The sequence below is a fragment of the Danio rerio genome, chromosome 23 (assembly GCF_049306965.1).
Source record: "Danio rerio strain Tuebingen ecotype United States chromosome 23, GRCz12tu, whole genome shotgun sequence".
Taxonomy (NCBI): Eukaryota; Metazoa; Chordata; class Actinopteri; order Cypriniformes; family Danionidae; genus Danio; species Danio rerio.
This window is the reverse complement of record NC_133198.1, coordinates 21,919,389-21,946,125: the sequence shown is the minus strand read 5'-3', so window position 1 is coordinate 21,946,125 and position 26,737 is coordinate 21,919,389. Positions and strand designations below refer to the sequence as shown.

The following is a 26,737-nucleotide window of genomic DNA, read 5'->3' as shown; positions in this document are numbered from 1 at the left end:
ATTTCAGATTTCCATACTGAACAAAAAGCCCACTGTAACACTGAAGGGCTGCTGACTGAAAGATTGGAATGTTTGTTATTTAGTGAAGTATATTTCAGTGCCGTTTGCTGATATTTTCTGTGCATCTTGTGTGTATCAGGGACGGCACTGTTGTTCCTCCCAGAGCCAACTACATTGAGGCTGACAAATATGTCCTGCCTTTTGAGCTGGCATGTCAATCCAAGTCTCCACGTATCGTCAGCACATCTCTCGATTGCCTACAGGTATGCAGAGTCTCTCATCCACTTCTTCTGTACTCAAGGCATTGTAGGTGAATGGGGTTAAAACCAAAACAACTAATAGTTGTCGTCATCATTCTTTCTCAGCAGATTTATTGATATTTATATCACAAGTTTTTTAAAAATTGGTTTAAATATGCAATAGGTTTATATAATTTTATGGAATAATTTGATTTAATGTGAAGTTTTAGGTGAAGTTGGGTGCAAAAATTTAAGATTTTAATATTGATTTTTTAGACTTTATATGATTAAAAGATTTTTACAGTGGGCTCTTTTTTGTTATTACATAATTCAGAAAATACTACAAACTGTCAGAAAAAAAGCTTTTTATGATTTTTTTTAGTAAGATATTGTAGGGGTTTGTAGTTAATCAAAAATTATGTTTCGATTTTGATTTTGGCTTCTATTGATTATGAAAAACATTAATCGAGATAAAACAATTATTGCATTATATACCGCCCCTTTCCAGTTGTACACATTTGTTGCTCTGCAAAGCTCAGTTCCACGTGAGTACTACTAAAAACATGTACAGTAATGTAACATTTGTAATCATTCATTGATGTACATTCGAATCATTCATGTTTTTCAAAGTGCAAAAGAGATCTCATTTAGTGTGTATGTGCTCAGCCTCAGAGACGAGCAGAGCACACATCTAAAGTCATCTTAATTTGATCGCTTTAATGGTCAAATACATGTACATTTTTGTCAAAACGCTGTGATTAGTGATTAGTCATATTAACCCTCAATTATGTAACAAACAAACAAGTTGAGGATCAAAAGACATGTGAAAGTGAAACCATAAATCAGAACTGTACTGCTCTTAAAGTGACAGTGCACAATATTCCTGCTGCCGACTGTTTTTATCATTATTAATTGAACAACAAAAGGAGAAAATCACTCACTGCTCTTGATTTATATTTTCCCCTTATTTATGTTTGACGCAAAGATGTTTTTCAACCCATTTCTAAACATAATAGATTTAATAACTCATTTCTAATAACTGATTTCTTTTATCTTTGCTATGATGAAAGTACATAATATTTGTCTACATATTTTTCAAGACACTAGCATTCAGCCTAAAGTGACATTCAAAGGCTTAAATAGGGTAATTAGGCAAGTCATTGTATAACAGTAGTTTCTTCTGCAGACAATAAAAAAATATATTGCTTAAGGGTGCTAATAATATTGACCTTAAAATAGGTTTCAAAATATTTAAATCGGCTTTTATTCCAGCTGAAATAAAACAAATAAGACTTTCTCCAAAAGAAAAAAAATATTATAGGAAATACTGTGAAAAATTCCTTGCTCATTTGGGAAATATTTATTTAAAAAAGTGTAATCTTTGGTGTAAGTGCTGCTGAAGTTAAAGTTTCCGACTGAATTGCAAGAGAAAAACACATATTGTGGAAACAACCATTTCAAATATGTGCTGTAATTAAAATCTACAGACCCAATTTAAAAGTGCTACTGGGGAAACACTTGAAAGTGTATTTCAGATGTTTTCTTTCTATTTAGATTGAAAAAGTACATTTAATAGAAAGCCAAAAGTCTGAAAATTCACAGGTACATGAAAAAAAGTGTTTTAGCCTTCAGTGTTGAATGTAATACAGCTATTGCTTATGCACTTGGTTGGTAAAGAATGGCATCTTCTGCAAACTCTACATCATGCAAACTGTGTGAATAAATTAGACATTTCACCTCGAACCAAATGATTCCACATTTAATTATACAGATGCTGGAATTTGCTTTTGTAGTTCACTGATGTTTCACTTGTGTTTCTGTTCTTGCCAAGGCTGTATCTCCTCACAAACCTTACTGTTATTGATCACAGAAACTCATTGCGTATGGGCACATCACAGGAAACGCCCCTGACAGCGCAGCACCAGGGAAGCGACTGATTGACCGTCTGGTGGAGACCATCTGTAACTGCTTTCAGGGACCCCAGACTGATGAGGGCGTGCAGCTTCAGATCATTAAGGTGAAACCGCTATCCATCCGATCCATCAAACCAAAAAGTTTTATACCCAATCGGCACTCCTTGATCCATATTTGATGGCACATATAATTTAGTTTTACAATATGCTAAACACACTACAAAGACATAATCTAGTCTATGTATTAATTCATTTGTAAATATTGTATTTATTGTTGATAATTAATTGTTGGAAATTGCATGGGAATAGCTTTTGTTGCTGACATGTTGTCAAGTAAAATGATATGATATGGTATATGCAGTACATTATTTTAATAGCATTTTACTCAAAGTTAAGAAATAGCGCAGCTGCTTTCAACATTTGTAATAACAATGGTAAGGTTTTCATGAGAAAAAAAATCTGGTTTTTAGAATGATTTAATGTTGAAATATTTGTCTTTCAACATCTTATTGTGACCAGTATTTGAGTACATGTAGAAAACCATAAATAATCATACTACATTAAATATTTTTAATTATAATAAACCTATTGTTTACTGTAAGGCTTGAAGCTTGCGCTACTATTTTGAACCAATAATCGGAAACAGAAAGCAGTTAAAGATGGCGTGTTTAAATCCATTATTTATCTGATTCCATTGTAATTAATCTGATTCCATTCAAAGTTGTCATTGTCATTGGTATAGAGAAAGAATCTCAGCACCTTAAATTAGGCAAAGTTGTTTATTAATTTACATGTTTAAATATACTTACAGTAGAATGAAACAAACTAACATACTGAATAGAAAAACTTAGCTATAACATATGAACTGCTCAGCAACAAAGACGGTTAAGCTGCCTTTGTTAGCATATGAGGCTACACAGGTGTGCAAAGCTGGGTAAAAGCCATTCTCTCCGATCAACAGTTACCTTTCCTCTTTATACCCTGAGCAAAGCATTGTCAAACATAAGTGAAATACCAAATCCCCAAAATCAGCTGAATGTCAAAGTAAAGTTGAGGACATGAAGTGGGGGAGAAGTACATTAACATTCTCTGCTCAGGCCATGACTCAACAATAGTAAATAGATTGTATATTGAAATACATCAATGTCTCACTACAGTGCTGAAGTCATAAACTGTCAAATGACACCAAACATGACAAAGTTATATGAAAGGAGATCACGAGCAGATGAATTGTGTATGGTGAAAAGCACATGGTTACTGTAAGCAAATGGCAAAGATGTGTATTGGAGCTATGAGGAACTCTGCCATGCCAGGAAGACCCAACCTGTGCTTGGAATGTCTCAGTAGTCCTTCATCAGCATAGAAGGAATAGTATATAAGAATTTTCTCAGCTTACTTTGATAAATGTATAAAACTTTTGGTTTAACGGTTAATGGCGACGTCTTAGTGGCAATTGTAGAGTTTTTAATCATCAAATGATTCTTGTTCTAAATATGACAGATCCTTTTTTGGTGTAGAAAAATTTGCTATTACATGTCAATTCAACATCTAAAACAAAATTTAAAACTGTATTGCACTTATTATTTTGATGCATGAAAAAACCTCTTTGACACAAATAATACAACATATTAAATATTTATCTCATAAATAATGTGAGTAAATATTATTTAACGTTACATTTCGTAATAGTAAAGTCTAATTTTTTTTAATCTAATTTGTTTTGGAGGAAAAGTCAAGAAAAATGTAATTTGTAATATATCTGTTTGACCTTGCAATAAGTTCACCTGGTCACCGCATTAAAGTACAAAGTGATTTCTTTTATCCATGTTCAGCTCTTATCATTGATAGATTAACATGCTCTGTGACAGATCTACTAGTCCAGTTCTGTACAAATGGAGAGGGAAAGCAGAGTACAGTGCATGGAGAGTTTAGGTTTGCACTAGGGGGTTGGGCAGCCTCTTGAATAAAATGTCACCTGGGTCGTTCAACAAGATTAGCTTGCAATAAGATTTACCACTGAGAAGTGTACACAAGATCACGTGATTATTTGAGAAGGCCTCATTTTTAAAGACATTTTCAGTTATTATTTACATCAGTAATCCTTTAAGCAATCTCCTGCAGGAAGCACATTTGAGTGATGTTCAATTTAGGTTTTATTAGTTAATACTTTTTTCCAGTTTGAACTTAATTTGAGTGAGAAAGTTGAGCATAAATTTGAGTGTTTAGGTATTTGGTTTGTGCTCTCTGGTTTGTCAATATTTAGTGATCTTTACAAGTTTGTGATCCAATTAATGTTTCAAAGATCATCTTGAGCTTCATTTTAAGTTCAACATCTGAATATTAGTAGAGGGAACACTCATTATGAATGTCCCAGATTTGCTTATTTGCTTAGTGACCTATAAAAGGCTCAGAGTTTGACATTTTACTTTAGATTCTCAAAATCCTAAAATATATACATAAAAGATATTTTTAATCCTATATTTTCAGTGTTGATTTTTATTCTGCCTGCATGATTTGAGATGTGTGATTTAACACTAGAGATCATTGTGTTTTTTTCACAGGCTCTGCTGACTGCTGTGACATCACCACACATAGAGATCCATGAGGGGACGATTCTGCTAACTGTGCGCACCTGCTACAACATCTACCTGGCCAGCCGTAATCTGATCAACCAGACCACAGCCAAGGCCACTCTCACACAGATGCTCAATGTCATCTTTACCCGCATGGAGAACCAGGCGGTTAGTATAAAACTTCTCCAGCTGCTGTACTTTACAGACTCAATAAAATCTATTTTGCTGTGAGGTGTCACATCTTACTAAAACTATAGATGCTATTTATGGGTTGGGAAAATTAGACTGATACTACAGAACTACAGTATTTTCATGGAGGATAACTATTTTATCTGCATCATGGTGACAATTATATTTTAAAGTCATTTGTTGTGTTGCGCAAGAATGCACACGTTTGGATTGTTACCATATGAGACACATGTAAAGCAATTTTGACCACAACTTAAGCAGGGTCCATGGTTTTGGGGCCCCTAGAAACATTTCCTTTGTATTATGTGGATATTTGCAAGTATTGTGATAAATTGGCAGCGCGTTTCTTTAGTTGTTTGTGTTGTGACTGATTTGCAGCGTTTCTTCAGTTGTTTGTGTTGTGAGACTTTGCAACATGTGTGCTGTCAAATTGATGAAGATTGTTTCTTTATTTGAGCTCTTTAATATGAACTTTTTAGATGCAAACGCAATACAGGCACAATATTCGACTTTTTTTTTTTTTTTTTTTTTTTTTTTTAAAGGATACAAATTTTGCAGTCATGCACATGTTTTGATCGCTGATATGCCGGTGATTGACACCTTTACCGATATCAAAATGCTTTTTTGATGCAATTTATACAGTTATACCTTACACCGATTAAAAAACTTGAGTAGGCCTATAGGCTACTATAATAAAGAAAATCTTCTCTGAATGTTGAACTAAATACATTGATGTGCATTGAAATACATGATAAATACTCTTGACACATGAAAGTGTAAATGTTGCAGCCCACAACAAACGTGTAAAATTATTGTGTGTCATATTTAACAAACCGTTTACTGCTAATTTGATGGTATGGATGTCACATGGATAATTGAATATTATTCAGATGATGTCATTACGCTGCTGTGCAGTCAGCCAATCGTTGCATTGCTGATTATGATTTCGAGGATCGATAGTTCTGTCCTTCACAACACATGCAGCAATCTCAGATCATTCATCCAGACATTTTAATCTCATTCGCAAACCTGTTTAAAGAACCAAATTGACAAGAGATCAGTTATCAAGATAAACAGATCCAGGATCTGCCAAATCATCTTAGATCATTTAGGCGAGGTACGAAGAACAGACACCAGGGCTCTAGGCATGGGCAGGGGTGGCCTGAGCCCACCCAAACGTCTGTCTTGCCCACCCAATCATAAAGACAGCAGTACATCCTTTTATTTGACTTTTCTTTTGTATGATTTGGGATTAGATAAAAGCAATTTGAGATGGGCTCTGTGTTGAAAAGTGGACAAAGGGGCACTGAAATCATAGCCATATGTAAAAAAAACCCCTCTATTATTATATGCTATAGTAGCCTTTACTTTAAATAAATCTTAACATGTGCTTTGTCGTTGTCCATCATCACATAGCATTGTCCAAAAATTGCCCACATGGGATTTCTGTCAGCCCACCCATCTGTGGCTGGCATGAACCGGGCCTGCTGAGGACATGGTAATACACTTCTGTCAAACAATATCAGAGAGCAGGGATACTTGCTACATTACTATGCAGATGGCTTTAAAAAATGCTCGACCTTGTATCCTGTTTTAATTTTAGTAAATAAACAAAAAGGACTTGATGTGTTCTCTGTAATATGGCTGTGCACACACTATTCCTACACACACTTCTGTCCAAACAACTTCCCAAAGTTGAGTTTGCATGAAAGGGACCTTTTAACCAAACCAAGTGCAACTTATTTTTGTTCAATGAAATACAGTTGATTTGACTTTCTGATGACTCTTTTTCAGGCTTTAGAAGCTCAGGAAGCAGAGAAGGAGCGGCAGCGTTTACAGCTGCGCAATCCTTCCCCAGTATCCAGTAACCCTTCACCTGTCAACCAAAATCCTTCTCAAACTCCTGGACGGGGATCGGGATCCCCATGGATGGGACGAGCCTGCTCTGAACAGAACGGTTCGCCTTGTCTCAGCCCTCCTGGGGTCCCCTCTACTCCCTCCACCCCTCAAGACTCATCCTCCATCAACAGCCGGCCAGAGGAGGAGTTTGCCACGGATAAACAGAGCACAAAGGACATTACACATCCAGGTATGAGGACGGGTGCCTTTTATGGATTCACTCCAAATTCTGGCAATGCTGTAGATGATCTATTTGTTTTGACTGTTTTTAAAGATGAGGAGCTTCAGGAGTCAGACCAAACGACTGTCGATCCTTCTGTGACGGGAGGTGTTGAAGGAGAGGAAACGCATCCGCAGTCTGAAACAGAAGCAGGTTCTGAGGTCCTGGAGGAGACAGAGCCGGACAGTGGATTGGGAGACAGCTCTGTGGAAGGAGGTGCGTCATACTGGAGATAGGTTATTGTAGCTTTTATGGGGATCTATAACTATAGTAAGTCACACCCTCTTCTGTTTCTGCTACAGGACTAGATCAACATTCTGACTCAGAAACCAGAATGCCGCCCCCTGTTGTCCGAGTTGACACACAGCAGATGAATGGAATGGTGGATGACCGCGGCTCAGAGTCCTCCACAGACATGCTGGTGTGTTTTTTATGCATTTGAATGAGCTTATGTAAAATATTTGGGTTAGTAAATTTATTTTAAAAGAAATCAATACTTTTGTTCAAAAAGAGTGCTTTAATTCCTCACTATTACCATGAATGTTGTATAGCTTGAGGTCCTTGAGGCCCCCCCGCTCCCTTTGTATTCCTTTCTCATCTTTTCTGTCTCCTAAAATAAAGGCGAAAAACCCCTAAAAATATATTTAAAAATAAATATATGTATAAAAGAATTAACATTTCAAAAATGCTTTTTTTCTATTCATCAGAAATTACTGAATGAAATTAATCACCTTTTTCACAAAAATGTCAGACTTTATATACTTAATGTTTATAATAGTACATAAAATAATGTTTAAAAATTAATTTTTATACTCATCAAAAATAACAGAATAAAATACATCACCATATGCACAAAATTATAAAGCAGAACGAAAGTGTTCAGCAGTAAAAACGAGAGCAATAGCCAATATTTCTTGAGCAGCAAATCAGCATATTAGAATAATTGTTGAGAGATCGTTAATTTAAACTGGATATTGCATATTGCATTAAAACAGTTATATTCATTCAATATGTGTTTTTGACTTAATAAAAACAACCTTGGTGTTCATAAAAGATATTCAATATATTTACATGTTGTTATTTAAATAAAAAATGTATAGACATTTCATTAATACATGCATGGTAAACTGGCTGTTTAACTATAGTGTTAAAATTTTAAGAATACATTTGATCAAGGGATTTTTACCAGATACTGTTTTAACATACAAGAATAACCCATGGTTATTTGCTCAAAGGTGAGGACCCTGCTCAATGTTTGTACTGCACAATTCCTCTTACAGTAAAACAAATTCTACTGGATTGTTCTGCTTGGAATGATTCCAGAAGACTTTTTATGAAATGAACTCTCTTAAAGGGCCATGACACCCCCCACTTTCGGCTAAAGTTTACTTCAGAATTTTTCCAAAAGATGCATGATTAATGGGCGTGGAGCTCCGCGAGCATCGGGCAGGAGTGGGCGTAGCCAGCAGGGGAGAACGTGAGCGAACGAAGCTAGCTCACAAAACGAGACAAACAGTGAGGAGACGCATGAGTTTATAGTTTACAAAGTTAAAATGCAAAGAAATGAACAGTGATTTAATTCCCTGCTACATTTGTTATTCGTAATTTCATATACACATAACCACAATTTATATCATTATAAAGATAAGTGTGTTCATGTAAACCCTATAAATGAGGATTCTCCCTCAATCCCCGTATCCAGCAGACTCAGTGCAGCAGGTCTCCTGACCTGTCTATTTTAACCGTTAGCCCTGCTGGTAATCTGGAGGATTTAGGCAAACACAGCAGCACAGTGATGTGTCTGAATGTGAACAAACTCCTGATAAAAGACAGCGTCCGCATTCTCTAATTCTCGTGCTGCTCTCCCGACAAAAATGCTAGCAGCACACACACATCTTTGCTATATGATCGGCCCTGACAAGATTGCGGGGGAAAACATGCAACAAACCCCGTGGATCATGGAAAAAAGGCATATGAGCCTTCATGAACGGCTAAATACTATGTGCCGTGGGTCCGTGACGTGTCTCACAGCTCGGGCTTGACTCTGGCAGCTCTGGCAGGTCTCATGAATAATTAAGCAGCCGGCTCTTCTCAAAGCATAAGAAAACTCCGCTATGAATAATAATGAGAAACCAACGCGTCATCATTGCACTTGCAGTACTGCGCTACGTCGCCGATTTTGATCCCACCCCAAAAATCATTTTAAACCCGGAAGCTGAAATTAGCTGACAAAAGCTCAAAATTATCCAGTTTTCTCCACATTTAAAGCTGACAGGTGCTAACATTGTCCTAACTGATGCTCAACACACACACATCTGTTAATATAGAAAAAAAAGTTCTCCAGGGTGTCCTGAACCTTTAAGGACATTTTTGGCAAAGTGATGCTAGAAACATTTTTTAGATTTTTTTTATCAAGTATTAGCACTAAAAATCGTATTTAATGAATGTAGTCACTTGTTTGTTGATTTTTTTTATTTTTTTATTGTATATTTATTATTAAAATAAACAAAAAATATTGCCATGAAAATAGCTTTGATGGCTGACATGACATTAAATAAAAAACACATAACATTAACTACAGTCTGGTCTTTTGTTTCCTGTCTGAGCAGGATGCAGAAAGCATTCATGGCAGTCAAACAGCTGCGCGCTTCTCCCACATTCTCCAGAAAGATGCTTTCCTTGTGTTTCGCTCGCTCTGCAAGCTCTCCATGAAGCCTCTGGCTGATGGACCACCAGACCCAAAGTAGGATCATTTATAGATCTCATTTTATGTGCAAAACTTTGTAAAATGACAGTCACATTAGATGATGAATAGTGACAGAAGTGTGATCATAAAACATGTTGCTTTAGTAGATGAATTTTGAATTCCATTCCATTTCAAAAAGATCCTTTCATTGTCGTTGTTCTGTCCTTTCAGGTCTCATGAGTTGCGCTCTAAGGTTGTTTCTCTGCAGCTGTTGCTGTCGGTGCTGCAGGGCGCTGGACCTGTGTTTCGAACCCATGAGATGTTCGTGAACGCCATCAAACAGTACCTGTGTGTGGCGCTCTCTAAAAACGGGGTCTCCTCTGTGCCTGAAGTATTTGAACTGTCTCTTGCCATCTTCCTCACCTTGCTCTCCCACTTCAAAGTGCACCTTAAGATGCAGATCGAGGTATGATGTTCAGATTCACTGTCAGTTTAGACGTGCTTCAAAACCTTTTGACCTGAATGAATAATTCAGGTTTTACAGACAAATCAATTCTGTATGTTTGATTTTTGTTTTAGGGATCAAATGAATGAATACGTCCATTTTTATTTATTGGTTTCCTTTAGGTGTTCTTCAGGGAGATCTTTCTGACAATCCTGGAGACATCGTCCAGCTCTTTTGAGCACAAATGGATGGTCATTCAGACTCTAACACGAATATGTGCAGGTTGGCATGTCACCTTTGCACATAACACACACATAAACACACAATATGGTTGCTTTTAAATGCCTGTGTTTTCACTTTTTCATCTACACTACACGACCATTGAGCCTCTGCATATGTTGTAGTCATTCATTCTTGACACTTTCTGTTAGCATAATGATCATAAGAGAAAGCTTGACGAATCCGAGAACAATAACAATAGTCCAGAAGACCCAATAGTAGCACCTCTGTTTTCAAAAATCATCATTTTGGTCTGTTTACACTGAAACTCAAGGAGCAGTGTGGAGTTTAGGCATGTTTTAAATACAGAAGGTGGAAAGTAAACACAGACATGTCACAGATTATGGCTCATACGTCAAAGCCAATGCTGAGTCGCTCTACTGTTCTTTTCACAGACGCACAGTGTGTTGTGGATATTTATGTTAACTATGATTGTGATCTCAACGCTGCAAACATTTTTGAGCGGCTGGTAAATGACCTGTCTAAAATCGCCCAGGGGAGAAGTGGACAGGAGCTGGGCATGACTCCATTACAGGTGACTATCATCATGTTTAAACTTCAAACATTATTGTACTTTATATCACCAGGTATTCATGCTGCATTGAGAAAAATTAGTATATTTCCATTTTATTTAGAAATAAAATATTTGGAAATCTAAAGGAATCATGAGTATTAGAAGTGCCAGAAAGCACATTTAAAAGGAAACCCAAATAGCACAGACATCTCTGTTTGAAGTTCGATTTTTGTATGACACATAATGTCATATTTAGATCTTTATTTTTTAGATGTTTTTTTTTTATAAAAGATGTTTAAAGGTTCTACAATTTTTTTTTTCAAATAAACGAACATATTGGTCATTATGAGCAAACAGTAATAGAAATGGATGATAAATATATAAATGAGCCATTTCACTCGAGTAACAGTGGGATGTGGCTGTATGTATCGGCCTATACTGCTGTATACAGCCATATTGCACTGCTAGTCATGTGATTTGCATTTATACAACAGTTTGACAGCATAATCGTGTATATAAAAAGAAAATCATACATGGAGAGTCTAAAAATCTTTTTGTATGAGGAACTACTTCTGCTATTCTTTCACATCTGCAGCTGACATCAGATCAGCAGAACCCATTGCTTCTTCATGGCTTGAAATTGTAACCAATTTAGTCACATATGCGTCCGAAATTTAATCTATGCGACCTCATAATATATTTGAGAGCATTTGTGCATCTGCATATAATGGGTGTAGTGTGTCTGGTTTTGTTTTTTTCTAAAAACGTGCTGAATCTCTGTTCCCTGCCGCTATATATATTGTTAATATTAGCTGTCAATCACTCGAGGCTTTCTGCTGTCAGATGACAGGGAGCTTTTGTGACCGCGGGAAATGCAAACGGCTGAAGAGTGAAAAGTACACCACTTGACATGTGGTGAATGTTGATCCGCAAGCTGAGATCAATCGAGTGTTTTCGGAGAAGGTGCTCGAATCTCGATGCGTTGAATTCACTGCGTGTTCAATGCAAATTTTCGCTAAATGTAAAATCTAATACTGTACACATCATCGAAGAAGAAGCTCACCTTTACTAAGTTTACGCTGAAACTGCGACTCATAACAAAGAGCGGTATTGCATCGGTGGTCATTGCGAGAATCCTGCTCTGCCTGCTCATAAATTGTTGCGGTTGACTCGCCTGCTTTCCACAAACACAGAAAAATGAAGATCAGCTCATAACAAGCCTGCGCATTTAAAATGACACAAACCGAAATCAAAACTTTTAAAGAGGGATAGAAGTGAGACTTTTCTTACTTTCTTTTGTCCGTTCTTACTTGAGGTGTATATTTATTTTCTATTTAGTTACTGATGACTGCTTTGCAGCTTTCAGCATTGAATTTGAATTATTTATTATAATCTTTCATTTGTTTTGTAGAAGAAATATTATTTATTAAATTGACATGCATATAAAACAATAGTGCAAAAGAAATATTTCTTACTGCAATGCTTCATTTCTGTTCAATGCAAACCATAAATTTATTTTTCATAAAGTAACAGACTTTTACAGCAGATAACTCTCATTCAAGCACATTCAAGGCAGCATCAAAATGAGAAATGTAATTTATTGTTACTATTATTGTCATTTTCATCATCATTAATATTCTGTGATATATAGATATTTATTTTGGAATTATTGCACACAAATATCAATGTCATCTCAGCATTAGTTAGATAGTTGTTTCTGGTTTTTGTTAGTCCTAATTGATGTTGTTTTTAAATACAATAAATCACTTAAAATACAATTTGCAATGGTGCTCATTCATGGTCCTAAATATTTGAAGTTGGGAGCACCAGTGCTACCAAGTTAAAAAGGTCATTTCAAGACCTGTACTTCACAAACGTCACTAGAGCTAGTATTTGAATGATTTTGTACCATAATGTTTAAAGTGATGACAAAACAGGTGATTTTTCTGACATTTTAAGATTAATAGGCTGAACAGCATGAAATGCCATTAGTCTACAGAGATTTTCCAGGATTTCTGTGTTGCCATCTGGAGATCACAAAAATAAACCAGTTAAAAAGCCAAAGCAATGCAATCACTACCAGATTACTCTTGTGTTTTCGAGAAGGAAAAGCGCAAAACACATGCTGGAATTTTTCTTTCTTTCTTTTTACTGAACTAGTCTGCAGTAATGAAAACAGGAGACTCATTAGAAACAAACAGATGAAAGTAACTTGAGGGTTATACAAAGTGACCAACACCAATTACATACATTCCTGAAATGCGAGTCCCATTTCACACTTGGTACACTAGTTACTATAGTATAAATACAGCACTGCAACATAAAAAAAAAGATCGTCTTAGAATGTCACCGACCAATTTTATAATATTTTGATCATTTGTTGTTGGAAAACACAGCAATCTTTTCTCCTGTAAGGGCTTAATATGCAGTCTCTGTCGCTATCTTATAGATGGACAATTTCAAACATATTTGCTCTGCTCAGTATGACAAACTGATTGATATCGACGTGCTGTAGCTCAAAAATTACAAATATTTAAAATAGACATTATCCTTATAAATAAACTGCATAATTGCAATCTAAAAAACTATATTCTCGCCTAAAAAGCCTCGAAAGTGCATTATGTTGTCCAACAGCTGCAATATTTGTCAAACTGTTGATAGTTTATCAATCTGCTTTCACTCTATATGGGTGGAGTAATACAGAAGGGTGAGGAGGCTGTACGAGTGTGGTTATTGCAGAATATCTCTCAGCCATTCTATCAGACATTCAGACTGTCAGATTCGAGAACTGTTATTTATATTTATGCAACAGTTCTGTCTGGATCTCGAATCTGATTGGCTGATAGCCGTGATATGTTTAAGTAACATAAGCATCCGTACAGCCTCTTTACCCTTTGTGTATTACTCCATTCACATACAGCCAGCAACAAGCAGACACTACAGTTTGACAAATATTACTGTGGTTAGACAACAAAATAGACTTTTGAGGCTTTTTTTAGTCGAAAATCTAGTTGTTTAGATTGCGACTTTGCAGTTTATTTGCAAAAATAGTCAATAGTATCTGGATGCAGCCTTTATGATGCAAGCTGAGACTGCATCACTCAGCGATGCAACGTCAGACACAATGCAATCAAATGGAGCTAGTGATGTCACTGTGATGGGGGTAGGGTTAGGGGTGGGGTTAGGTGAGCCAGTTAAAAAGCATTGGATGCAGCCCAGATTGCACTGCACAAGGTCTGCAGCCAGACCTCTCTCAGAATAGTGCCTATTTTCAAATGTTTACAATTTCTAAGAGCTCGTCGGCCGCCAAAGACGGTTGACTGTGTCTATCCACAAGATGGTGCCTGAACCGCATAATAAGCCCTTGTTCAGTGTGTTCTCTTGAGCATGAAAAAAAAGCTGAAAAACGGAAGCCTTGTGTTTTTTAAGGTGATTCGCATAGTCAATAAGAAGCTGCTAATAAGAAGCTGGATTCAGCCTTGTCCCTCCTTATCGCAAACACAACAGCAGTCTGGTGAGAAATCTCTGTAGACGAATGGCATTTCATGTCACGTCAGCCTTATAATCTTAAAATGTAAGAAAATTTGCTATTTTGTCATCACCTTAAGGGGGTCACACACCAGAAGCGCCGCTTCACATTACGCTATAGAGAATCACTCAAATACTAGCTCTAAAGTGAATCATTCAAATACTAGCTCAGCCTGCAGCCTCGTGCCAACGCACGCCTCCCACCAGTGCTCATATACAGCCATAGCACACTGCTACGAGTGTGATATTGCTCATATATAATACGGTAATTTAAGCTGTTTTAGAAGAGTTGTGTTATTTTGGTTATCCTTTGAAATAAATATACAGTTTTTAATATATATATATTAAAAATGTATTTTTTTTTCAAAGAATAACCAAAAAAAAAGCACAAGTATCTCTTCTAAAACAGCTAAAATGACAGGATTTATGCAGTTTATATTTTAAGAATACCTCGTTGTTAAATAACTAAATTTCAAGTAGTTAATCTCAAAAAACGACAACATGCATTGTAAGTTTACTAAAAACTAAAGCTTGAAGTAAAAATGTGTTTAAAAAAGTTCTTTACTTGAATACTTAAAAAAAAAAAAAGTAAAAAAAATTTATTTAGTCAAGTGTGGCATGTAGTTCGGTAAAAATATGCAGGATTCAAAAAGAATTTCCAAGCCACACTGCTGTTTAACTAATTGAGAGCTGATCAGTTACTGATTCCAATCGCAGGAGCTGAGTTTGAGAAAGAAAGGCCTGGAGTGTCTGGTGTCTATTTTGAAGTGCATGGTGGAATGGAGCAGAGACATGTACGTCAACCCCAACCTGCAGGCTAACCTTGGTAAGACAACACTGGGATTTGTCTTAATCTCCCATAACATCAGAACCCCACTGGTGTAATACACTGTTGTTGTGGTGTAGGTCAGGAACGTCCAGCAGAGGGCGACAGTGCTGACGTGAAGCTGTCTGAGCATCTCTCCTCTCGCAGAGATAGCGTGAGCTCTCTGGACTCCACCGTGTCGTCTGGAGTTCAGCAATCTCAGCCTGATCACCCCGAGCAGTATGAGGTCATCAAGCAGCAGAAGGAGATCATCGAGCATGGCATTGAGCTGTGGGCTGACTTTTTTTGTTTTGTTTTGATTTTATCTGCTTCTTTTTCCTGAACCTTGTCTGTTTTAAAGGTTTAACAAGAAACCAAAAAGGGGATTGCAATATCTGCAGGAGCAAGGCATGCTGGGAACTTCACCAGAGGACATTGCACAGTTCCTTCAACAGGAGGAGCGATTAGACACGGTAAATGAGCCGATATACTTCATTTGAAATTAAAGAATGAATATATTTGATGTTACTTTGAACAAAACAAATTTACTTTAGAGTTTTAAGGGTGTATTTTCGTTGAAATTAAACTCTACTGTTCAGTCTATCGAGGTCAGGCATCAACAAGTGAAAACAGGAAACACTTTGAATAATACTGCATTTGTTATAAAACTGCAATGTTCATAATAAGAGCAGCATTTCAGTCTTTTTAATATAGTTTCTGCCTTTCGTCCACACAAAACTGCCGTTGCTAGTGCCATCAAACACTTTTTTTTTGTGTAAAAATCACAAAACGCCACCCCTTTATAAGCACTATTACAACAAAATGTGGTAATGCAGCATCAACTAAAAAAAACAAACCATTACACATGTCAGATATTTTTAAATACACCATGGTGTCTGACTTCTGGTGTGCTCCAAATGGGATATATTTCCTACCGAAGGGCACTTTGGAGTGCAAAAAATCATGGCCGCCATATTGAAGTGTCATTCCAAATCAACGTGATCAAAACTGGCTATAGATATATACACAAGATATCACATACGTACCCTGAGCATGCATCGATAGCGTCGCCATATTTGTACAGTGCTCCCAGAACAAAAGTAATTTAATCACACTAGCCAAGACTAAAGCCAGTCTGAAGATGCTGGACTTTTGCGCTTTGTATGAATGAAATATGACAACAAGACGCTGCGGTGCTAGAAACTTGCATTATTGTCGGCTAAGTGAAGTAAATGATAGTTTTTGAAGTAGCTTATAAGGGTGCCTGATAACATAACAGTGCCTGTGCCTCATGCATACTGTCCACCCTAAATTATTGAATATTATAAATGTTATATACCATTTAGATCAGAAGGGTGGATATGCACATTGAGACGCAGGAATATTGATGGTTCATGGAGTCGCTCATAATGGAGATTCATTCACAAATGAATAGAATTAGAATCCATTTGAATAAGAAGTGAAAGCAGGTGAGGGGGTCTGTTTCAGGACATGGATTAGATCAAATTTAACGGGTAGGGAGGATAATACATTTCCATGCACACAAACACGCGCTCATTGTCAGCAATGCCCAGGTGATCACTGATCCATCAATGTAGAAAAGTGACGTAAATGATAATTTTATATTAAAAATATTAATCTAATCTAATGCGACATCTAATGTAAATGTCTATGAAAACTGGCCCTTCGAAGGCCCGTTTAGAATGAAGGATTTTGAAATTATTTACTGTTGGGAAGTTGTCCTTTGAGCAGAGAAGCTGATTGGTGTCACACACTGCACTCAGTTTGGAAAGACTTGTCCCTCTGCTCTAATCCCTTCAAAGGCACCCTCCGAAGTGATTAGTATATAGGGATGAGCCCTTCAGAATAGAATCCATCCTTCATACACGTGTTCACTGTTGTCTTCTGTGATTTTAGTGTATTCTGCTGCTGATTCTTCTGTCTTTGTTTACAGCGCGCCCCTTATAGGTGTGGCTTACATATTACAAACCCACTAGTTTGTCACAATTTTTAAAAATATTTTTTTGTCAATAAAAATGGCTGATTTTGTGGCGATAATTCCCAGGAATTTGCAGAAAATTTTGCGATTTTAAAAATATATATATAAATGTAAAAAATTATGTTTTTATTATATTACGTAGCTTACTATGTCATGTGTGCAATGTGAAACAATGACAATGACACAAATCGTTAAAATAAAGCTTCTTTATTTTGCTCCTTTGTCAAGACAAGGTCTGAAATGGTAGTGATTAAGCCAAAGGAAGGTTGTATTACTCTTATTTTTATCCACTATCTTACTTTTGCTCCAACTTTTTTTTGGGAGTCCTGAAGTGTGTCAAACACAAGCACAAAATGCCTAATTCTTCCTAAAAAGACAGTCAGACAGTTGCAGCTCATCCAGAACGCTGCAGCCAGAATTCTAACCAGAACCAGGAAATCAGAGCACATCACACCTGTCCTCAGGTCTCTACACTGGCTCCCAGTTACATTCAGAATAGATTTTAAAGTATTATTACTGGTCTATAAATCACTAAATGGCCTAGGACCTAAATACATCACAGATATGCTCACTGAATACAAACCTAACAGATCACTCAGATCATTAGGATCATATAAACTAGAAGTTCCAAGAGTTCAGTCAAAGCAGGGTGAATCAGCTTTTAGCCACTATGCCCCTCGCTGCTGGAATCAGCTTCCAGAAATGATCAGATGTGCTCCAACATTAGGCACATTCAAATCAAGACTGAAAACACATCTGTTTAGCTGTGCCTTTACTGAATGAGCACTGTGCTGCGTCCGACAGATTGCACTATCATGTTTTTCTCTTCTTCTTCAGTCTTTTATATCACATTTTACCTGTTTTTATGTTTTTTAATCAGTTTTATTATTTGTTTTTATTTTTATTTTTATTTTACTTGTTTCTTTTATTCTTGTTTATGTAAAGCACTTTGAATTGCCATTGTGTATGAAATGTGCTATATAAATAAACTTGCCTTGCCTTGCCTTGCCTTGCCTAATTCACGCCACAAGATGTCTATATCTCATCTTTGAAATGACTTCACATGTAAATCACTCGCACTTCATCTGCGTCTGCTTACTGCACAAGCTAAAAAAACTCCCCCGCCCCCCCATTCCATGTAATGCAATAATTGTGAGGGCGCAGGCGAGATGTCATTTTTCAAGAGACACTCAAATACATCACATGCACTGCGGATGCAATGTCTATAAATCATGTAAAACAATTTATTGCAAATTGAAATAAATATAATTTGATTATATGGTTTGGTATTTGATGTTGAGATTATTACATTTTTTGGCGATTATTTTGTGGTTAAGAAATTTGCTGAATCGCAAAAATTTGCGCCTTTTTGTTGATTTTGCGTTGAATTCAGCAATCGTGGAATCACAAAAAATTAGGGGATCTGATATTACACCATTTTAACGTAGTTTTGCCTTTTACTTCTGGACATTTCTTGAAATGATATGGATGCAAAACTTTCAGAATCCACAATAGAATAAAAACAATTGTTTCCATCTGAATGTAGATTCAGTGCTTAGTTACAGGAATGTAAAGGGGTTAAATGTTTCATTCGGCAACACCTGGATGTTTGCTAACATGATATGGTTACTTGGGTATTTTAAACTCAAAGTGAAGAACAAAACAGAGATTTGCTTAAAGAATTCATTAACTGAGAAATCTACTTTCCCTTGAGCTTTTGACCTGTTAGCGGATTGTACTAAAACAGCATCCTATAAGTTTCAGATCTCAAAACGTACTTGTTAGTCTTTAAACAGGTTATATTGAAGCAAATCTGCAAAAACAACAGCTTGTGGAATTCCCATACACAAACTGTTCCTTAGAAATGTGGGACCTAATCATAGACTCAAAGCATTGAACATGTTTAAATATGCAAAAATGTCAGCGAATCATTCAATTATATATTTACTTTAATGTCTGTTAACTGCCTGGTCTATTCTTAAGGTCTTTGCACACTGAAGTCCAAAATTTTTGTTTGCGTGTTTTTTTTGGTATTCATGTGCGTAAAATTTGTCATGTAAACAAAGCTTGCACACTGAGTACAGTGCGTAATAATTAAACCATTACAAAAAAACGCAAAACATTCCGCAGTCAGTTCAAGCAGTGACGCATTGTTCTCCTTTCTCTTCTTCAAATTAGAAAAAGAAAGAAGAATAGGCTGCATATTGTGTTCATCCAATACTGCACAGAGGAAGGGGAGTTCAGCTCATTATCAAAGAGCTACGCTGGACTATCCTGAAATGCAAAGTCTATTCTAGGAAATCAGTGTAATTTTGATGCTATGCTTGTGATACTTCACATCTTTACGTACGTAAACGAATCCAGATCACAGACTGGCAGTACCTATAGACATTATAATAGATGGCAGCCGTGTTGATGTGTCAAAGCAATGGAACGAAAGCGGACCATGCTTTCTAATGTAATGTCTATGAGAAGTACGTCAAATGTAGGGAAACGCACACCAAACAGCAACAGGGTAGAGGTGTGCCATTCACAAGTTTTCAAATGTCTGCCTCATTATGTCTTTATTTTTTACACTGTTTGTCAAAGTCATTTGTAGCTAAAGCGATGGCATTCTGTATTTAGCTTTTCGCTTGTATGGTGGCTCTGAACTGTCAAAAAACCTCTCAAAAGCTTTTTCGGATGCAAAAAAACCCCGGTCAGATTTTTTTGTGATGGACGAAAGTTTCGTAGGCAGTGTGTAAATAGGATTCACACAATGTGAGATTGCTTTTATTTTTTTAAATGCAAAAAATCTGGACTGAAATTTCAGATTCTGTGTGCAGTAACCTTAATAGTGTATTCCTAATAGTGAGAATCTTCTAGTACTATAACCTAATACTTATTAATTGCAATATTTGTGTAAAAATTGTGCTTGCATTACCTCAGAAAACTGTATAAAATAATAATAAAATTATTTTATTAAGTTCATCTTCCTGTTGTCAGACATCTCTAAATTGCTCTCATGCTCTGCTGTGTCATGTGATCAGACTCAGGTTGGCGAGTTCCTGGGTGAAAATGTGAAGTTTAATAAGGAGGTTATGTACTGCTACGTGGACCGACTGGACTTCTGTGGCAAAGACTTTGTGTCCGCACTTCGTGCCTTTTTGGAGGGCTTCAGGCTTCCAGGTGAAGCCCAGAAAATCGATCGGCTGATGGAGAAGTTTGCCGCCCGCTACCTGGAGTGCAATCAGGGGTGAGTTCTGTAGTCTGAGCTAGAGTTGATTATTTCTGAGGCTCAGTGGCCTTTGAGTGTGAATACTGACCTGTCTGTTGCTCTGTAGGCAGACTCTGTTTGCCAGCGCCGACACTGCTTACGTTCTGGCCTACTCCATCATCATGTTAACCACTGACCTGCACAGTCCACAGGTAAGATGATTATTGTTTTACTCCATTTCCTGTGACAACACAGCAATTAACAGCTAAGGAATAGCCATTACTCCCATGCAGATGTTTAGCAATGCTCTTGTATCCAGCAACACTCTTTTAGCATGCTAGTAGTGCCCTGGTATCCAGAATGCCTGCATTTCAATGCCCTAGCAACAATGTGCTAAAATGCATGCCTGCTTTTATTTGCAAAAATATTGAAATTTGTGTTCCTTTTTAGGTGAAGAACAAAATGACGAAGGAGCAGTACATAAAAATGAACCGTGGCATTAATGACAGTAAAGACCTGCCTGAGGAGTATCTGTCCTCCATCTACGATGAAATAGCAGGGAAGAAGATCGCCATGAAGGAGAGCAAGGAGTACTCCATCACTCCCAAATCCAGCAAGCAGAGTAAGAGCCTGTAATGTGGTGTAGCTTTAATAAATCTTTATTGAAGTCATTGGTCATATTTATGGCCTTATGATCGCCTATGTTTTTTTATTGCAATTTTTTGTGTTGTTTATTTTAGTGCTGCGTAAAGATTAACCATATCCAAAATAAAAAGTTGTTTTTACACTCATCAGCCACTGTATTAGGTACACCTGTTCAACTGCTCATTATCGCAAATTTCTAATCAGCCAACCACACGGCAGCAGCTCAATGCTTTTAGGCATGTAGACATGGTCAAGACGATCTGCTGCAGTTCAAACAGAGCATCAGCATGGAGAAGAAAGACGATTTAAGTGACTTTGAACATGGCATGCTTGTTTGTGCCAGACGGGCTGGTCTGAGTAATTCAGAAACTGTTGATCGACTGGGATTTTCACGCACAACCATCTCTAGAGTTTACAGAAAATGGTTCGAAAATAGAAAATATTCAGTAAGTGGCAGTTCTGTGGGCGCAAATGCCTTGTTGATGCCAGAGGTCAGAGGAGAATGGCCTGACTGTTTTGAGCGGATAGAAAGGCAAAAATAACTCAAATAACCACTAGTCACAACCGAGCTATGCAAAAGAGCCTCTCTGAACGCACAACACGTCCAACCTTGAGGCGGATGGGCTACAGTAGTAGACGATCACAGAGGGTGCCACTCATGTCAGCTAAGAACAGGAAACTGAGGCTACAATTCACACAGGCTCACTAAAATTTACCAATAGAAGATTGAAAAATGTTGCCTGGTCTGATGAGTCTCGATTTCTGCTGTGACATTTGGATGGTAGGCTCAGAATTTGGCATCAACAAAATGAAAGCATGGATCCATCCTGCTTTGTATGGATGTGCAGTCGACAAATCTGCAGCATCTGCGTGATTCTATCATGTCAGTGTGGACCAAAATGTCTGAGGAATATTTCCAGTACCTTGTTGAATCTATGCCGCAAAGAATTAAGGCAGTTCTTAAGGCAAAAAGGGGTCCAACTTGGTACTAGTAAGGTGTACCTAAAAAAGTGGCCAATTAGTGTACGTGTGTGTTATGTATTTGTTAATTATGGTTTATGGACACACACCCATACATAAAACTAAACGCAACAAAGTTGTTACAGATATTTAAATTTTGATATAATACGAAGCATATATATTTTATGTCTAAATTAAAATAAATGTGTTTCTCGAGTATATGCATTCATGTGTGTATTAATATGTATATAATAAATATGCACAGTACACACACATTTATTATGTCAAAAAAACTAGCTTTTATTTTGTATGCGATTAATCTTGACTTTTGTCCATCACTAATTTATTATATAATTTTGTGGGCGTTTAAATAATTTATTCTGATGCTGTCTGTATAAGCATTTTAATTAATTTAAATGATCAAAATTATGAATTTTTTTGGAAAATTGTGGAATCTTTATTGTAGTTTAAAAAAAAAAATTATTAAAAATATTTATTCAATTTATTTTCTTTTACACTTTGAGAAGTACATTAAGTCATATTGTCATTTCATATACAGTGCTACATTAAGTTCAGTCACCCAAAATTTGACAAATTCCTTGTCAACAGAGTTAATTCTGTATACAGTATTCCTGGATGACAATGACGTCACCTTTATACTTTACTCTGTAAAAGCTATGGTTGACTTAAAAAAAAAATTAAGTAAGCACTGCCTAAAAATGATTAAGTAAATGAACTGTGCGTAATTATAAAAAATAAGTTAGATAAACTCAATAGTTTCTCAATAGTTGCAACAGAAATACTTTACATTTTAAAGTAAAATTAAGCTGGTCTCTTTTAAGGCAATGCGTTTAAGTAATTGCTTTTTACAGTGTATAACTGCAGGTTTGTTATGCTTATAATAACATGAACTGTTAAAAGCTATTAGATACTAGTTAATTAACATAAGTGACCCTTTGCTAAGCCCCGCCCTCCTTGGTTACTGTTGCTACACCTGTCAAGCTTTAGTGCCTGCAATGTCTATTACAATGTTTATGCGCCAGTGTCAGACATTTCCAAGGAAATAATTAGTCATTTTTGGCGAACAAGTGAGATATCCGAGAGAGACAGACAAAAAAGGAATGCAGTATGCATCACAGCGGTATATTTACAACATAATAGGCGACCGATTAGAAAATTATTTAATCAAAATTGAAGTTAGCGTAGCCTAGCCGCCTCATACGCTGACCATACAACAGCTTAGTTCATGGACAGCAGGAGAGGTGAAATTTACAAATAATCTAATCATAACCTATTAAACTGTGATTTTCTCTTTTTTATCCAAAAAGCCTGATAGAATAATTGTTGTGCAATAAAATATAGCGTTACTAACTGTAGATGAAACACGCATGAACAATGCTGCTAATTCAAAATTCATTAATAATAAGTCTGAGCAGTCAGAAAGAAGAAATTGATGGATTTGTGCTGAATATTAGCATCATTGACAATGTACAGTAGCTATAACTGTCAGTGTGTTTGTGTGCTCTTTATTCAGTTTCTAAGTATAAATAGCAGAAGTGAACAGATTTTCCCTACCAGCAAATATTAGTATATATACTAGTATATTGATCGCAAGTGCTCAGTTTGTAAACACAGCTCGGTTTTGTTCTGTTGATATGTCATTTCAAATATTCGTAGCTTGAAACAGATGGAAATAAGAAGTTCAGTAAATTTAGCAACAGATTCGCAGATTCGTATTATCCGGATCAATAATTTATGTCATTATGACATATTCGCAATTAGTATGACTACTATGGCGAGAGCTTAAACGGAGCAGTGCTCATAATATCGAGCGAAAAAAAAAAAGAAAAAGACAGCTGGGAAACAGAACCTGCCATGTATTTTTGTAGGAAACACAGTTTAAATCTGTTAAGGGTAAGTGTGTGAGTTATTGCCGTCGGTCTATCACTGAATGTGAATATTGAAAACAAAATCAACTGAACTCCGCTCCTTCAGCGCCTTTTACAGAGCTCGATCCACGCTGGCATTTCTACTCTGGGTTTTAGATTTTGAAAAGGGAAAAAATTCCACTATTCTGTCCAAACTTTAAGGATACCGGGTGTTAGATTTGCACAATCCAATACTATAGAAGTCAATGGCTAGTTTCTTCAAATCTTGTGAGGTCTACTCTATCACAGATGATAGCCATTTTTTAAGTCATTGCAAATTAAACTCATGATGCTCAGCCAAAACAGATTTGAAAATTGTAAACCAAGAAAACGATAAATAAAACAATAATATTACAGATCCAGTTATAAAAGAAGTTTACCAAAAAACATGTTGAAGCTGATAACTGCTAAAACGTTTAAAATCTTTGTTTTTAGCAACATTGGTGGCCAATAATTAGCTACATAGTTACGGTTGCTAAGCCATATTTAGTGGGTGGCGGTTTTTGGTTGTGGCTTAGCGAAGGGCCAATTGGCAACTTATAAAGTAATGTAAACTAATAACATTTCTGATTTTAATTGTAATACAATAATATGCACCTTTTGTTTACGCTGCTTTGAAATGATAATTGCGAAAAGTGCTATACAAATAAACTTGAATTGACTTGAATGTGGCCCTACATAGACATTTTAAGGCCCTTGGTTGAGGCCTTTGTTGATAAAAGATCTCAAATGTTGATGTGAGCTTTTTGTCTTCCTGTTAGATGTAGCCAATGAGAAGCAGAGAAGGCTGCTGTATAACATGGAGATGGAGCAGATGGCTAAAACCGCTAAAGCTCTGATGGAGGCAGTCAGTCACGCTCAGGCCCCCTTCTTCAGTGCCACTCACCTAGAGCACGTCCGGCCCATGTTCAAGGTAACCGCTTCCCTCTACACTTTTCAGCAGGGTTTCATTTTAGTACAGCACGTCCAGTCTCACTGAGGTCATTGTCAGGCCAAAAGGATAACAAGCAGGTCATGGAAGAGACCCAATCTGATACTGCTCCAGGAAGTGGTTTCACACATCAGTCTAGAAAGGTCGAGAGGAAGTTGAAGTGAAAGTGTGTTTTGCATGGGTTCATTTCTTGATCTATGTAAAACAGCTGGCCTGGACTCCCTTGTTGGCTGCGTTCAGCGTCGGCCTTCAGGATTGTGACGATCAGGATGTGGCATCTCTGTGCCTGGAGGGGATTCGCTGTGCTATCAGGATCGCCTGCATCTTTAATATGCAGGTTGGTGTTTGTCAATTGTCATCTCGTTCTTTGTGAGTTTGTCCTGGTCTTATTTATTTGAGGGGTGGTTTGTTTCTGTTTGCAGTTGGAAAGAGATGCTTATATCCAGGCCTTGGCCCGGTTTACACTGCTCACTGCCAGCTCAAGTATCACAGAGATGAAGCAGAAGAACATTGACACCATAAAGACTCTTATCATGGTCGCCCACACTGACGGAAACTACCTGGGAAACTCCTGGCATGAGGTGGGCATCAGAGCATGGGAGAGGACTGGGTGTCTGTTTTATTTGAATAGGTTGTTTTCACATGACGTTATTGATGATGTGCAAAATTAAGATGGAGGGCAGGAAGTGGTTCTTCTACATAGGAATCTCTACCAGAACATCAAAATATTTCTCTTTTATGTTGTTTATAATTGTTTAAATTGGCAAAAATAAGAAATTACTAACATATATCTTTTATAGACTTTCAAAAGATTTTGGTCAGAAAGAGGAGTTCAAGAAAGTGGCTTAAAAACATAAGAAGAGGCGGCATGTAATAACCATTTATTCAATAAATCCATGTGGACAAGCTTTTTTGAACGCGATAATTCGTTTGACAGCACCAATAAAGATTATATACAGGCCTAGCTATGTGTATTATATGTTAATGTGTTATATAAAAATCAGATACAAACTCCACCACACTTCTACAAAATCTAGGAAACTTTAAATAACGTACCCTGCCATGTAATCGCTGTAATGAAATCTCTGTCTTGTTTTGCAACAATCCATGTCTTTACTAGCATTTTGGTAGACTAAACAACTGCCATGTCACCCTGCAGCCCAAGACCGGTTACTCACTGAAGCTAAGCAGAGCTGAGCCTGGTCAGTACCTGGATGGGAGACCACTAGGGAACACTAGGTTGCTGTTGGAAGTGGTGTTAGTGAGGCCAGCAGGGGGCGCTCAACCTGTGGTCTGTGTGAGTCCTAATGCCCCAGTAAAAGTGAAGGGGACACTAAACTGTCAGTGGGCGCCGTCTTTCGGATGAGACGTTAAACTGAGGTCCTGACTCTCTGTGGTCATTAAAAATCCCATGGCACTTCTCGTGAAAGAGCAGGGGTGTAACCCCGGTGTCCTGGCCAAAGTCCCTCTATCGGCCCTTACGATCATTGCCTCCCAATCATCCCCTTCCACCGAATTGGCTCTATCACTGTCTCTCCTCTCCACCAATAGCTGGTGTGTGGTGAGCGCACTGGCGCCGTTGTCCTGTGGCAGCCGTCGCATCATCCAAGTGGATGCTGCACACTAGTGGTGGTGTGGAGAGACCCCCCCTCATGATTGTGAAGCGCTTTGGGTGTACGGCCATACACAATAAATGCGCTATATAAATACACATTACATTTACATTTACATTTACAACTGTAACGTTAACGTCTATATGCGCAGCAGCTGTGAATGTTTGTTGATGGT

General features: G+C 37.2%; 1 protein-coding gene across 1 annotated transcript in view; it reads left to right on the top strand.

The window, feature by feature from the left end:
- The window catches only part of arfgef2 (ADP-ribosylation factor guanine nucleotide-exchange factor 2 (brefeldin A-inhibited)), a 66,888-nt gene that overhangs the window by 9,006 nt on the left and 31,145 nt on the right, over positions 1-26,737 (top strand). The window contains exons 3-21 of the mRNA XM_002666467.7: positions 140-263; positions 2,110-2,256; positions 4,714-4,893; positions 6,709-7,003; positions 7,088-7,249; positions 7,336-7,454; positions 9,643-9,776; positions 9,951-10,185; positions 10,347-10,446; positions 10,839-10,978; positions 15,203-15,311; positions 15,392-15,581; positions 15,652-15,763; positions 20,319-20,524; positions 20,613-20,697; positions 20,936-21,107; positions 24,780-24,931; positions 25,158-25,286; positions 25,372-25,530. Coding sequence (XP_002666513.2) covers positions 140-263; positions 2,110-2,256; positions 4,714-4,893; positions 6,709-7,003; positions 7,088-7,249; positions 7,336-7,454; positions 9,643-9,776; positions 9,951-10,185; positions 10,347-10,446; positions 10,839-10,978; positions 15,203-15,311; positions 15,392-15,581; positions 15,652-15,763; positions 20,319-20,524; positions 20,613-20,697; positions 20,936-21,107; positions 24,780-24,931; positions 25,158-25,286; positions 25,372-25,530 — 2,950 coding nt within the window. The remainder of the gene's footprint in view (positions 1-139; positions 264-2,109; positions 2,257-4,713; positions 4,894-6,708; positions 7,004-7,087; positions 7,250-7,335; positions 7,455-9,642; positions 9,777-9,950; positions 10,186-10,346; positions 10,447-10,838; positions 10,979-15,202; positions 15,312-15,391; positions 15,582-15,651; positions 15,764-20,318; positions 20,525-20,612; positions 20,698-20,935; positions 21,108-24,779; positions 24,932-25,157; positions 25,287-25,371; positions 25,531-26,737) is intronic.